This window comes from Urocitellus parryii, chromosome 1, assembly GCF_045843805.1.
Source record: "Urocitellus parryii isolate mUroPar1 chromosome 1, mUroPar1.hap1, whole genome shotgun sequence".
Classification (NCBI taxonomy): domain Eukaryota; kingdom Metazoa; phylum Chordata; class Mammalia; order Rodentia; family Sciuridae; genus Urocitellus; species Urocitellus parryii.
In genome coordinates, this window is record NC_135531.1 from 5,825,876 (window position 1) to 5,840,469 (window position 14,594).

The 14,594-nt window shown below is 46.3% G+C and overlaps 1 protein-coding gene across 1 annotated transcript; it reads right to left on the minus strand.

Annotated features, from left to right (window-relative positions):
• Nucleotides 1-890: 890 nt before the first annotated feature.
• On the minus strand, nt 891-6,877 carry Med10 (mediator complex subunit 10). Its single transcript, XM_026397072.2, has 4 exons — nt 6,678-6,877; nt 6,178-6,261; nt 3,553-3,655; nt 891-1,306 (listed from the first exon to the last, which is right to left on the minus strand). The coding sequence occupies exons 1-4, from the start codon at nt 6,797-6,799 to the stop codon at nt 1,208-1,210; spliced, it is 408 nt and encodes a 135-aa protein (XP_026252857.1). The 5' UTR covers nt 6,800-6,877; the 3' UTR covers nt 891-1,207.
• Between the last annotated feature and the right edge of the window lie 7,717 nt (nt 6,878-14,594).

A 14,594-nucleotide genomic window follows, 5' to 3' on the forward strand; every position in this document is an offset into this window, starting at 1 on the left:
GCCACATCCTTCCAAAATGATGTTCTACTGTCACCCCAGGCCCAGAGCTAGAGCTGGCTAAACCTCTGAAACCATGAGCCAAAATAAACTTTTCCTCTAAGTTGATCTTGGTAGGTCTTTTGGTCACAGCAACACAAAGCTGACTAAAAGAATCTGCCTATTCCTCTTTGAGGTTACTTTGGATTTTCAGACTCCAGAACTGAGAAAATTAGTTTCTCATGTTTAAACTACCTAGCTTGTGCTGTTACAACACCCTTCAATCTAAGCAGACCCAGAATCACTAGGAGGCAAATCAATCATGCAGATTCTCAGCTCCATCCTAGAGCCTGTCACTTGACAGGTCTGAAATGGAATTCTGCCCTTGTAACAAGCCAGTCTGGTCAGCTGGAGATGCACCACAGTAAGGCCGAAGTTCTCAAGGCCCAGTCCAACAAAATCAGAAGCTGCAGTCCAGCAAAACCCTGTGATCCCTGAGCACACTGGAAGCCGCACTGCAGGGCCCTGCAGGGCATTCCCCACAGTGTCAATAAATCTGTACTCTTTAGTGTCAAGATATGATTGTAGAAAATAAAAAAAACAGAATTTTGTATTTCACATTAGCTTTTTCTGCCTAAATAACAGATTGTTTTATGAATATTACTAATAGTTTAGAGGAGTAATAATTGACGATTTATAAGATATGCCATTCTACCTTGCACAAAGCTATAAAATAACTACATGAAATGAGCTAACTACTCAACTTTATTCTATGCATTTGTCTAACTGAAATCCATGAAAACAGTTACACACTATTTACATTTGAAGGTGTAAAATATAAAATCATTTTTTTAGCTTTTTGATACCGTAATAAAATGAAACAGAAAAGAGTCCATAAAAAGGAAAATCGCAAGTAGAATTTTTTGAACTTTTAATTTACTGATCACACTTAACATTTCCAGGATTCACCCTGGGCCCTTTGCCCACTGAGAGAATGAAAGGAATCACTCTGAGGATGTGGGACCACCAGTCAAGGGCTACAGAGACAGAGGGGCTCCGCTCCACTTCTCGTCCAGCCCCAGAATCCCACGAGGTCTACCGACAGGGACATCAGGGGTAGGGACAGGTCCAGGGCCAGTCCACACTGGCAGGAAGGCACCGTCAGTGCGGACAATCATGGCCTCCTGCTGGCTTGGTCCTGGTCCGTCAAGGACTTGGGGTCTTCGCAGGCTTAGGAAGGCGGGTGATCCTCACCCCGGATGCTTCGGTACTTAGCCATATCTTCTGGAAACACTTTAGAAAGTTCTTGAATCAGCAGGCTTTTAAATTTCTATGAAGAAAAATACTGTCAAAAAATCTGCCCTATCATCCAAGTTAAAGGTCACACGATCCCCCATGATCCCTCAAATTCAACTGGGTCCCCAGGAGAGTGGGAACAGGGCTTCCTCCATTCAAGTGGGTGGTCCCTGCACGTCTGCTCACCTTCCACGAACACAATACCTGGAGAGCCCACCACAAGAGTGTCTGCAGCCATGCTGAAGGCACACTTACACCTCCCTGAAAAGGTAACGTCCCTTTTAAAACAACTCCTCATTTCATGCCCAAAGAAAGGAAAAAGCACCTCTCGGCAGGAGCCAGACACACAGGCGGAAATGACCTCTGCAGACAGCACAGGTAACAGGGATTTAAAATAATATTTAATTAAGCAATTACTTACTAGAATCACATCAAACTCACTGTGTGCAAACAGCTCCAAGAGAAGCTTTCAGAGCACCAGAAAATACATTATCTATGCAAGCCCCACGGCTTTCTAAGCCTATGTTATCAGCGTAACATTTGCTTTTAAACCCCAAACTAAAAGCAATTAAATCTGCCAGCATCTCAAGACCTTTATTCTTAGGAGCTATACCAAAAAGGGGCATGAACACATTTGCCATTTCAACATAGAATACTTATTAAGAATCCTCTGAAGCACAGAATCATAAACTCAGGAAGTATATCAACAGCTGGGATCCAAACAGAAAAACAACAGAAAGCATCCGTACCATCCAAGTACAATACTTATCGTAGTGTTGAAATGAAGAGCTAAACTATTTTAAAATACAACTTATTTTAAGTTTAAATACATATTCCACTGGAGAAGTAAAAGCCACAGAACTGTGACCTGAGACTGTCACAGATCTGAGAACTGACAATGAGCAGAGTTGCAAGGGAGGGGTAAACTATTCGGCCTCGTGTGTCACTGACATCAGCATGTCCTTCAGGGCCCAGAGGCAGAGTTTAACAAGTGCCCAATGGGGCTGGGAGCACGGAGCCTGTGGACCAGCCACTGTGCTCACAAAGGTGACTTCTGATAGTTGGTAAAACTCATTCACCCTTGATCAGGGGAATAGCACCATCGAGCCATCACAACTTGCTACTGATAGAAAGCTGAACCATATCTGGAAGGAAGCACAAAGTTCAATAGCTCCCCAATCCCAAAAGGACAAGGAGGAGGAAGCTGTGGGCTCCAAACTAACATCTGCCTCCAGGGCCATTTCCCACCTGTGGGATGCCTGGACCAGGCCCTGGGAAGCTTGACAACCAGGCAGAGGTGCTGACACAAGTCTCCTGACAGAGCCCTTCCCCTCACTCCTTCCACCCAGCCAGAGCCACATGGGCACAAGAAGCCCCTCTGATCCACCAGCCTACACACATCAGACACAACCAGGTGACACCAGGTGAGCCAGGCTGGCACCAGGAGGGCACTGGGCAACACCAGAAAGAGAACATACATGTCCTACAGTCCTGGAGTTTAACCAGCAGGCAGAAGGAAAACAGGAGAAATAAAATGCAAACTCGACAGCACTATCAGGTAAGAAATTTTAGAGAAAAGCCTCTCACAGAAGATGAAATGAGCCGAGGCCAGGAGAGTCCCTTGTGCAAAAAGAGCTCCAGAGAGTTTCAGCCAAGGAAGCAGCTGGAGGAAAGAGGACAGGGGAAAGCAGCGTGGGGGCCAGCATGCAGACCAGGCAGGGCACTGGGGGCTAAGGTCAGGAGGCCACTGCAATCCCAACGCAGACTTCAACACCAACTGAGCTATATTTCATGCTCAAGATGCAGTGGTCTCCAGATGCCATCAAGGCAAATAAAATCTAAGTTCTCCACAGAAACATAAGGAACAGTAAGAAGGGTTTGGAGGTTGGGAGCTGGAGACAATCACACGAGAAAGGTAAGAAAATATTCAAGAGCCCTCTGAAACACAGAATCATAAACTCAAGAAATGTATCAACAGCTAGGATCCAAACGGAAAAACAACAGAAAGCATCCTTACCACCCAAGTGCAAACCTGGCACACTGAACAAACTAACCTGTTCTTTCTTAAATGCAGACTACAATTTGGTTTTTTAAATTTTGTTGCTGCCACACAGCTTACTGATATTTAACTTAACTACCTATCACAGCATCTTAACGGTAATGCCACGAACAGTTGCTGTTCTACCGAGTACGGAAAAGGACAAGCCTACCAGCCAGACTTGCTACACATCTCTTTCCAAAGTATGCCTTGGCATCTTCTGCTCTTCATGCCAGTCTTACCTTCATTGTGTCAATCTTGCCTTTAACTTGCTCATTTTTGGCCAAAGCCCTCTCCAGGCACTCTTTGGTGTAGAGTTGGGGGTTTCGACCTTGATCTATGTATCTGGAAACATGGAATATCTCAGTTAGCATTCAGATGGTGACACCTACTCTCAGTTTTCTGGGGACTATGGCAAAAAAAAAGTTCACTACATATTTTACGCATGTCTTCCTATGGCTCTACTTAGACAAAACTGAGTCCAGGAAGCAGGTGAATTAAGATTTTCTCATTTCCATAGCATCTCATATTATTTCTTGTAACAGCTTATGAAATCAAGCAATGCTCTTTATAAACACAGGAAAGCTGCATAAGCCATTCCCACTTCACATCTGTTTAGCATTTGTATTATTCAAAATACTTTCATGCTATTAGCTTTTTGATTCCACAACAGCCTGAGGTAAGAAAGGCTCTTTCTTCTTTCTTTGGGATTGAATCCAAGGGATTCTGTTTCGCTCCACTCACAGCCCTTTTTAAAAATTTTATCTCAAATGGCAAAACAGAAATGACAAGTTCTGGAAACCTCATTTTACTGTGATGTTTTTGAAAAGATGTAATGAAAGAAGGATAATTCATTTAGAATTACAGTTAATATCCATCCATTTCTCAAGGAAAAAAAAAAAAAAAAACAGGAAACCTTGACAGGATTCCACAGAACAAGGCTGATCATTCCACATGTCCTAAATAAACAGCCATCACATCAACAGCAAGGCCCTACTCAGGCTGGGCTGTTCTAAGACCCAAGAGATGAATCCCACTTCTGCTATTTTGGGTTAAACATGAGGTGTCCCCCAAAAGCTCACATGTGAGACAACACAAGGAGTTTACAAATTAATTAACTAACTGGATTATGAGCCTTAACCTAACCCATGCATCAATCCACTTGAGTGGATTAACTGCAGTGACTAGGGAGGCAGGGTGTGGCTGGGGAAGTGGGTCACCTGACATTCCTCTGGGGTATATATTTTGTTACAGGGAGCCAAGCTTAGTCTCTCTCTGCTTCCTGGTATCATGTCCTGAGCTACTTTCTTCCTCCATGTCCTTCTACCCCGATGTTTTGCCTCCCCCTGGGCCCACAGCTATGGAATCTGCCATCTGTGAACTAAGATCTCTAAAATTGTGAACCCCAAATACACTTTTCCTCCTCTAAAATTGTTCTTGTCAAGTCCTTGGCCACAGCAGTGAAAAGCTGACTAAAACATCTGCCAACACACAATCTCAACTTTCCGTGTAGGAAAGGTTATTCTACCTTTTGCTACGATCCGTCCCCGTGTGTCCTAAAGAACACTCCTTGGGCCTGAACTCCTCCTACACTGTGAGCACCTCAACTTCCACCATCTGCTACTGAGAGCCACAGGCTGTCCATCCTCTTCCTGAGACCCCAGATCAATCTCTTCAGGCCCTCTGCCCTTAAGTAATCTTGTCTCCTCTACCCTCCTTTCATCAGAAGACCAGTCATCACTGGCATCTGTCACTATACCCGTCCCAAGCACTCAGGGCCAGAGCAACACTGAGAAGGATGCTTCAGTTAGCAGAGTTCACAAGCAGGAAGCCGCTGCCCAGGAGTCCAGAGCAGCACCATGCACCAGCCCTTCAATCCACCTGAAGACATAGGCCTCAGTGGTGCTGAGGACAGGTAGACTGCACGTGGCACCTGGTTGGCAGCTAAAGGATGGAAGGGAGGCCACAACACTCAGCCTCTATGTCCTGACTGTGTAGGCAGCTACTGAGTGACATTCTAACTAAAACTTTTAACTCCGACCTTTCTGGATATAAAACAACCATAATGTTCCCTTTATTGTTCAAGGTTATCAAATGTAAGTTTTGCTACAAAAAGTACAAGAATTCTTATTCCAAAGCAGCACAGGGAGGGAAAAGTTACACTGCATAGAGAAAATGATACTAGTGTGGAGGCGCAGGCCTGGGATTTAGTCTTAACTGAGACCTTTACTAGCTACACAACCTATTACAGTTACTTATCAGTTCTTGTGAGGATAAAATTAGAGCTGTGACAAGCCAATGTGATAAAACCTGAATTAAAATCCTAAGCAATTTATGTACTGAAGGCATCCTCCAAGCCACCCCTGTGACAGGTGCTCATCTCCAGCAGCAACCAGTGAATACCTTTCCCACAGCACCTGGACTGAGACCTTTACCTTCTTCCCAACATAGGAGGTATCATCATCTCCCAGAACCAGCACAGCACAGGCCATTTAGGAAAACCAGATCACAATATTTTTCACTCAATTTCTAGCTGTAATTTTTTTCCTCCTGATTCATGATGTAGCCCACATAAGACATTAAGTTATGTGGTTGTTCTTTAGCCTAAACTTTTTAGCAGAGGGCTTGGAAGTCTACAATGCCTTTCACATATTCAGTAACCTTTTATTTTTGTGTAGCATTTTTCTCAACAACTTTTTTTTTTTTTAATTTCTAAATCCCATTAGTCTATCAAGCTCTAGGACAGGTAATTTTGTCGGCTCTTTCACCAGCAAATGCCCATGCACTCAACTGCTGCAAGCTGAAGTCCTCAGTGTCACAACTCAACAAGATTCCTACCCAACATTAACACGAGGAATGATACTTACTCAAAAACTTCTAAAGGTACAGTAATGTCGTGAAGCTGCTGCCTGCACTTATCTATGTCCTGTAGGCCGGTAACAATGAAATTCCTGGGGGTAGGTAAAAACGGGGCGTTAGTTTAACGCAGGTGAGGGCCTAGGCACCACCCACCCCGCCGCGGGCCGCTTCCCGCATCTGCAGGCTCCCACGTGGAGCAGGCCCCCTGAGACCCCTCAGGAGTCAAACACCCTCGGACACTCCGGGGCTTCCCACTGCACAAGAACCCGCCGACGCGGGGGTCGGGGAGAAAACCAGCCTCGCCCGAGAAACCACCGTCCACCAACCGTGCGGACGGCCCCGCCGGAGGGACAGGGGCCCGCCCCTGCCCGACGGCGGCGCCGCCCGCCCCGCGCCCCGAGGCCAGCAGCCCCCCGCGGGGCAGAGCCAGCGCAGCGCGGTCGGGGGCGCCCGGGGGTAGAGCCGGACCCGCCCCCGCCGGCCCGCGGCCTCGCCGCCCGCCACTCACAGCTTCTGGTGGAGCCCGGCCTGGCTGCTGGGCTGGAAGTCGCTGACGATGATGCCGAGCTGCCGAATGTTCTCCACGAACTTCTCCAGGTGCTCCTCCAGGTGGTCGAACTTCTCCGCCATCGGCCCGGCCGGACCGCGCCGCCGCAGCCGCCGCCCGCTCCGCGGTGTGCGCGGCGCGGCTCCCCCACTTCCTGCTTCCGCCCGGGCAGCCACCACTTCCGTTTCCTCTGGGGCTGGAGGAAGGGAGAGGGGGCGGGGCCTGGGGGCGGGGCCTCAACTGGGCGGTGACTCTAGACTGCAAAGCTGCCAAGTGAGCTGCACTGCTCTGTATGGGTCCTGAGTGCCGCTGAGCGCTCGGGTTTGCAAAGCTGGAGGGTACCTGAAAATACTAACGTAGGCTTCACGTCAAAGACTGATTTTAAAGAAAGAGAAGTCATACATACCAGATATCTATGGAAAGCTCTGAAAAGGAAAAGATAGATACTAATGGAAATGAAAACCATTCCATTAGTTCTCTTTCTAGTTGCGTTAGAAGCTAGAAAGATGAACAGTAAAGCAAAGTGACTGTCCAAAAGACGAAACAAAGAGACATGCTTTTGGCAAGCCTCCTGGAGAAAGGAGAGAGAAAAGAAAAACTGTATCCATGAGTGAAGGACATAATGTAGTTACGGTGAAACCTGATAGTTCCTAACTTTGGAAGATTACAGGATGTGGACTATTTTCTAAGAAAGTCCCAAGTTTACTGAAAGAAAATAAACTTAGAAAATTAGAATAGATCCCAACCTTTCCATAAACTTGTCAGTGGAAAATAAAGAAAAAGCATAAAATCTGGTACCTGGTAGTTTCTTACACAGGTTTAAAAAAAAAAATAAAGAACAAATAACTTCAAATTTACTCAGATATTTTCATACTAGAAAAAGAAGAATCACCACCAAGCTCATTTTTAAAGGGTAGTAAGGTTTTGAGGTGAAAATAGACTTCAAGGACAAGAAAATAAAACCTTCCTTATGAAGGTAGATGCAAAACTCTTAAATAAAATCTTACTGAGTGGAATCAATTATCATGTATCAGCTATGTATTGCTGCATAACAAATATCTCCAAATCTTAGTGTTAAAACAAATTCATTTTTATTTTACTCACAAGCCTGTGATGTGGGCTAAGTATGGCATTCACAGCAAACCTCTACTTGTTACTTTAGCTGAGTCACTTCACTGTGGGCTGGAGGATGTGCCTTCAGGATCCTTCCTTCACACATGTCCACATTGATACTGAATGTCCTGGTAGCACGGTTGGACCATGGGCTGGACCCACAGTTCCCCTCCAGGCAGGTGTTGCAGTGGGGTTTGGGCTTCCTCTCCTGGTTGGTTGGGCACCGAGAGCAGAAGCAGTCTCTCCCTTACAATCTGACCTTGGGAGATCAGCTGTGGTTCATTTAGAATCTCTGGGAGGGAACATCAACCCAACTGCCAACCCAGCGGAAGAAGTAGGAAGTCGTGCTTTGGAAGAGATCTTATTGAAGCCCCCTTTGGAAAATACTGCTTGCCACTCATCACATTGAAAAAAAAGTTACGATCCATTGGGATTCTCCTAGGATTGCATGAATGATTAAATATCATTCAGTCTATTCATATAACTAAGCCTATTAAGGATTAAAGGAGAAAAAACATCTTAAGTAGGTTTTTTAATTAGACATTTGATAAAATTAAACTATATTCATTTTCATAGAAGAAATCTCTGAGAAAACTAAGAATAGAAAGAAACTTTATGAACCTGATAAAGGATAGCTATAAAAACTTCCAGAATTCATGGCGCTCAATAATGAAACTTGAGAAACACTGACACTGAAGTCATGAATGCAGCCAGAGTACTCCTGTCACCTCGGCCATCCGACACTGCAGAGAGGACACGGCCAGCACAGAGGGCCAATAGAGGCAGCTTTTGGCTGAGATCCTTGTCTGCCCTGCTGTCCACCTCTTTTTAGCACAGAGCCCCTGTGTGACTCCTGGGATGTCACTAAATCCCCTGGGGGGTCACCCCACCTTGGAATGGCTTAGGTGTGGCTTGTGCCCCAGAGGTCCCCTAGGTGGTGCTGCTGAGGTGGTGGGAGCTCTAGGAGATGGGCCTGGAGGGAGGGGGAGCAGTTAGTTCCCAGGGGACACCCCCCCCCAACAGATTCATGCTGTCTCCAGGGAATAGATCAGGTCCAGGAAGAGTGCAGACGTTCCTGAAGGCAGGTTCCTTAAAAGAGCAAGCCCAGCCTCACCCAGGTTCCTGGCTTCCTGTCTCACCTGGCTTCCTCTCTCCTTTCTGCACACAACCAGTTCCCTTTCTGCTTCTCTACCTTGTTGTGATTTTACCAACATGCCAGTGTCTTGGTGTTTGGCCCTTCCAATCATGAGAATTATGAGCCAAAAAAAAAAACCTTTAGTTTATAAGTCACTCAGCCTCAGGTATTTGATTATGGCATCAGAAGTTTCCCAGCTATATTTTAAGCATTTTGAGAACAATAATAATCTTACCCATCCCTAGAGTGCAAAACCTATATGAACTAGTGAAATAAACAGTTTTTGGTTATCTGGAGGTTAAGGAAAAGGGAGATAGGAAGCAGCAAAAATAAACCAAAGACTGTCTGTTTGCCTTCTATAGATGTACCTCCCTGGGAAATCATTTTTTTCTGTGGATTGAGGCTTGGCAGCTGCATGACTCCCAAATAATTTAGAAAAATGGGTGTTTCTGCAGTTTTATCTTTTGACGATATCTGTCATGTCGCTGTCTTGTTTATTCTCAGCTCCTAGTAGGTCATTTCTACAGCCTCCAGTAGTGTACACACAGTAGGTGACAGGGTGAGATTCTCAGAGCAGCTTTGGCAAAAGGAACATCACACCGAGGTGTTGGACACAGCTGCCTTCCCCACCCTCTGCTGCCCCTCTGGTTCGTCTCCTGGTGCCTGTCACTAAGGTGCCCCTGAGTCAGTTCCCTGGTGCTCTCTGACTGGAGGGCTTGCACAACAGAAATCCTCTCTCTCCCAGTTCTGCAGGTAGGAAGTCTGAGGATGGTTTCTTCTTCAACCTGGGGACTCTGCCCCTGCCTCTCTGCCAGCTCCTGTGTTTGCTCCTCTCCTTGGGACGGCTTGACTTGAAGAAAGAGCACTCAACCTCTCCTTCCATACTGTTATGCTGTTCTTTGTTGTACATCTGGGTCCTGATTTCCCTGTTGATAAGGAACACATCATTCTGGATTAGAGCCCAGCCTGATATTGCCATTTTAACATGACTATCTCCAGGAAGACGCTCTCTCCAAATAAGGTCACATTCCAACGTACTGGGGTTAGGACTCCAACTTCTCCTTTAAGGAGGACACATCTCAACCCAACCGCCCTTCCTCTTCTGTTCAGAAGCACTGGCACGGGCTTCACCACACAATGGTGAAGGCAGGGTCAGGCCATTGGTCCCTACATTTTTGTGATTCCTGATTATCAGGTCCTATTTTCTTTTTTCTTTTTATTTTTTTCTTTTTAGATACACATGACAGTAGAGTGTATTTTGACATATTATACACGCATGGGGCATAATTCATTCTAATTAGATCCCACTCTTGTGGTTGAACATGATGTGAAATTGCACTGGTCATATATTCGTATATGAACACAGGAAAGCGATGTCTGATTCATTCTACTGTCTTTCCTATTCCCATCTCTCCTCCCTTCCCTTCATTCCCTTTTGTCTAATCCACTAAACTTCTAAAACCCGCCCCTTTACTTTGTGTTAGCATTCATACCTCAGAGAGAACATTCAGCCTTTGGTTTGGGGGGATTGGCTTATTTCACTTAGTGTGTTAGTCTCCAGTTCCATCCATTTATTGGCAAATGCCATAATTTCACTCTTCTTTATGGCTGAGTAATATCCACATTTTCTTTATGCATTCGTTTGTTGAAGCTCACCTAGGTGGGTTCCATAGCAGTTCCAGTTTTCATTTCTATGAACTAGGTCCCTCTCTTTTCCTTCTATTGACAGTGGCTAGAGAAAGAACAGAAATATGAGGTTTAGAAGTCTGAGTGTTAAAAGCAGACCAAGCAGAGCCCCCTGAGGCCCTCTGAGGAGAGATTCAGGAGTTTCGATGCATTTCTAAAGCACTCATCTCCCAGTTGTCCAAATTACGGCCCCAGTGACTATTGTTCTTTGCAGAAACCAAAAACATTCCAAAACCTTTTAAATCTTCATTGAAATTCTCCCTTTTGGACCTTACACAGCAAAGTGGTGACAGCCTTCCTTTTACTTAGTACCCTACATACTGTTGATCTGTTTACAGGGAACATTTTAAAATTTGAACACTCCAGGCTTCAAATGTAGATGAAATTAGGCTGGAAAATCCCAGCAAGTCAGAGGCATGCGGAAAGCTGCAGAACCGTGCTGACCGCAGCCCTCGCTGACCGCAGCCCTCGCCGCCCTGCGCCCTCTGAAATCCACGCAGCTGTCCCTGGGAAGTGTCCTCCCTCTAATGCTTGGTGACCTTGGAGACTGAAGGTGGTTTTTTCTTTCTTTTCTCTTCTCTTCAGTTAGTATTGCTCCATCAGCACTCAGAGCTCTTGGGGGTGCCATTGGGAACATCCTTGCCATTCGTTCTAATGTATCCCCAGCACCAGACTCAATGAAGTACTTTTTTAACGCAGCTCTCCTTATCCTACCAAGAGGGAGAAAGGGCTGGCTTCTGCTGTGTGCTTTGTGGATTTTCAGCACGTCTGCAGTTCTAGCAGAGGGGAGGTTGGCAGGGCTGTGGCATGACGGTGATGATGATGGTGATGATGATGGTGATGATGATGATGATAGGATCGTAGAAATGACAATGGGTGACATTTTCCAGCATTTTATATAAATTATCTCATTTACTCTTCACAACTCTAAGTGGAAGCTACTATAATTTACACCATATATGGTCAAATATAAGCCAAAATTTTTCCTAAGTACAGAATCAGAAGGCAGAATAATTCCAGCTGGGAGAAGAGGAGGATATTTGTTTTTCCCCAGGAGCCACATCAACTCACAAATGTTCAAGTAAATTTGGTTTCCTGGTCATTCTACCAGGCTCACGCGTCCAGGAGACCCCATGCCTTGTATGCGAACAAAATAAAATATACATTGTGTCATGTTCCTATACTAGCAAGCATTGAGAAAGAGGAAGATTTCTCCTTTTATTTTTTATATGTAATATTTGTAGCTCTCTCTGGAATTTTGTATGATATGTGACCAAGAATGGAAGACTAAAAAGATGCGATTACACAAGTCCAGCCTGCAGATTGGCCTGTACACCAAGCAGCAACTGAAGCGTGCAGTTAGCTTTCTCTACCAGGTTTTTTTTTTTTTTTTTTTTTAATTTGTCTCACATTCAAGAGAGAGAGCAGGGGAGCATTTCAGAAATGGAATAAGGTGAGACATCTAACGCATTAACAAATCACACACCCACAAACAGAAATACAAACTGTTTTAGACTACGTGGCAATTTGTACCCTACTAGGTCTCTCAGCACAGTATTCGAATCCTGACATTTCATAGCTCTTTGCAAAAATTCAATGACATTCAGCTGAGATCCACATCCACCTTAAACTTTGGAGGAGAAATGAGCTGTACTCAGGCCTGCTCTTCTCAGTGTGAGGATCCAGAAAACAAAGGCTTGCCTTGCAGAAAATCACGGAGCATGCGGCCCAGAACACCTGCTCTGGATCTGATGGAGGAAGACAGATAACTGGGAAGCTGTGCAGCAAGGAGCACCTAAAATAAGCATATAGAAAGCAGCTTTTATCATAAAACTAAGTAGAAATGTCTTAAAATGGGAGATGGCGCTCAGAGGGGCCAGGAGGAGGGTCTAAACAACTCTGAACACAGATGTGGCTATTGATTCCCAGGACAGGAGAAATAGGTCCACCTTCCTGAGAGTGGCTGTAGTTGTTGGTTCGGGCTGCCGAGAAGCGGATCCCAAGATGGGATTAAACATGCCAGAATTTTTAAGAGAGATGCCTGTGAGACAATGTGGGAAGTGCAGAAGAGAGGACCAGAAACACCTGCAGGGAGGGACACAGATCTGACCCCAGAGGACAGGACAGTGGAGGGAGGGGGCAGAAAGGGGTTTGGAGGTCCCTTAGACTGCAGTGAAGTTGAGTTGGGCAAGACCACTGAGGGGCCCCCAAACCCAAATCCTTCAAGAGCCAAGTCCAGGACTTTCAGCAATGGACATGCCTTAGTACCTGTACCATGTCATTCATTGTCTGGGAGTGAGAGGTGCAGCTGATTTCTCAAGAGACCCTTGGTCAGTCCCTTCTGCTGCCAAGACATGAAGACAGATTCTTATGGCTGCCACCTAAGGCAAGCAGTAGTCAAAATAAGAGGAAAAGGAAGGAGAAGGGGAAGGAGAAGAAGAAAAAAAAAGGAGGAGGAGGAGGAGATCTTGGGAGTAATGAATGAACTGAATCAGGCAAGGCACTGATCCCAGGGCCTGGCCCCAGGCAGCACCCGACGTCTGTGAGAGTTGTTTCATAACTTGTCACTCTGTCGTCTTGGCACCCGTCTGGGATCTCCCTATGAGCAGCTCAAGAACAGAGACTGACATTTTTCTCTTTTTCCCCTGAGTCATTAGAACAGGGAAGATTCGACAGATGTTCACCAAAGCAACAAGTAACTGGAAAAGTACCCCCTCCAGGGTGAGCTTACCTGGCAACCCTACACCCCGGCTGTTGAAATGCAGCTCCTAAGGTGGCCTCGGACATCAGATCCTAGCGGTATCCTCAGGCACACCCATACAAAGGTGTTCTGTCCTTCCACCCAGATTCTCCCCAGGGACATGAGCTGCTCCAATGCCGATGAAAGAGCTTTTATAAGAGCTCGGCCAGCTGGGCCAGCTCGGCCTAGCTGAGACCAGTCAGGATGATTTTTTAAGTGGGTCTTTGGCAGGACACACCTTGGAGGTCACTCACACATTGCTGTTTTTAAGTGTCTGTTCCGGAGGTAGCTGGGGTAAGGGGCCACATGCAGGAAGCAGAGGGCCTTGGCGGACAGGAGCCTGGCAGGAAGCCTCATCCAGGGCCAGGGCCGTGCTGGAAGAGAGGGGGCCTGGAACTTTCCCTGTGCTCGTTTCTCCTCTGAAGTTTCAGGCGGATGTGGATCTCAGCTGAATGCCATTGAATTTTTGCCAAGAGCCCAGCCCGACACATCCATTTGGAAGTGCCCAGAGGTGAGGCAGGGTGGCACAGATGGGGAGTCCTTTGTTTACTTTTATGGTGTTCTCACTCTTCATCCTGGGGCAACAGAGAGAATTTGGGGGAGGTGGGGTCAAGAGGCTCCTGTTCCCTGGATGCTTAGATTCCAGCAGGAAAGAAGCCCAAGGGGTACCACCCCTTCTCCGAGCCTACAGCAAGCAGCAGCAATGAAGGATTTGTCGGGGCACATGGAAGGTTCCCTGGAAGCCTAGAAGTTTGCAGGGCTGGGAAGAGCATGCAGAGAGAGGCCTGAGACCTGCCTCAGTGCAGGTGCGGCTGACCCCAAGCCATCATCACAGGAGTGCGTTCCTTACAGAAGGACAGGCTTAGCCCCCGTCACCCTCCCACGTGCTCTCAGGCACTGGCTCTCTCACCAGGGACACCTTCTGCCTGAAGTTCCTCCCAAGGGACCAGCCCTGGATCTTGGACTTCCCAGCCTCTGAAACCAGGAGCCAAATTCTGTTCATTATAAGTTTCCTGGTTTGTGAGATTCTGTTGCAGCAGCAGCCAACAGATTGGTGCAACTAGGGAAAGCAACTAACAAAGCACGAGAAGAGACTCGCAATAAAATATTGCATATTTGTCAGCTTTGCGGCCACACAAACAGCCTCACCCTGTCAATGGCTTGCACCATAGCTTTTCTCTATTGCCTCTGAGACATGAGGTGG

Bases quoted from the DNA above. Each gene is read 5' to 3' on its own strand.
- Med10 (XM_026397072.2), bottom strand. From the start codon at position 6,799: ATGGCGGAGAAGTTCGACCACCTGGAGGAGCACCTGGAGAAGTTCGTG. The intron at 3,656-6,177 runs GTAAGTATCATT...CCATGTTTCCAG, and splicing joins GTACCTTTAGAAGTTTTTGA to ATACATAGATCAAGGTCGAA. The intron at 1,307-3,552 runs GTAAGACTGGCA...TTTTCTTCATAG, and splicing joins GCAAGATTGACACAATGAAG to AAATTTAAAAGCCTGCTGAT.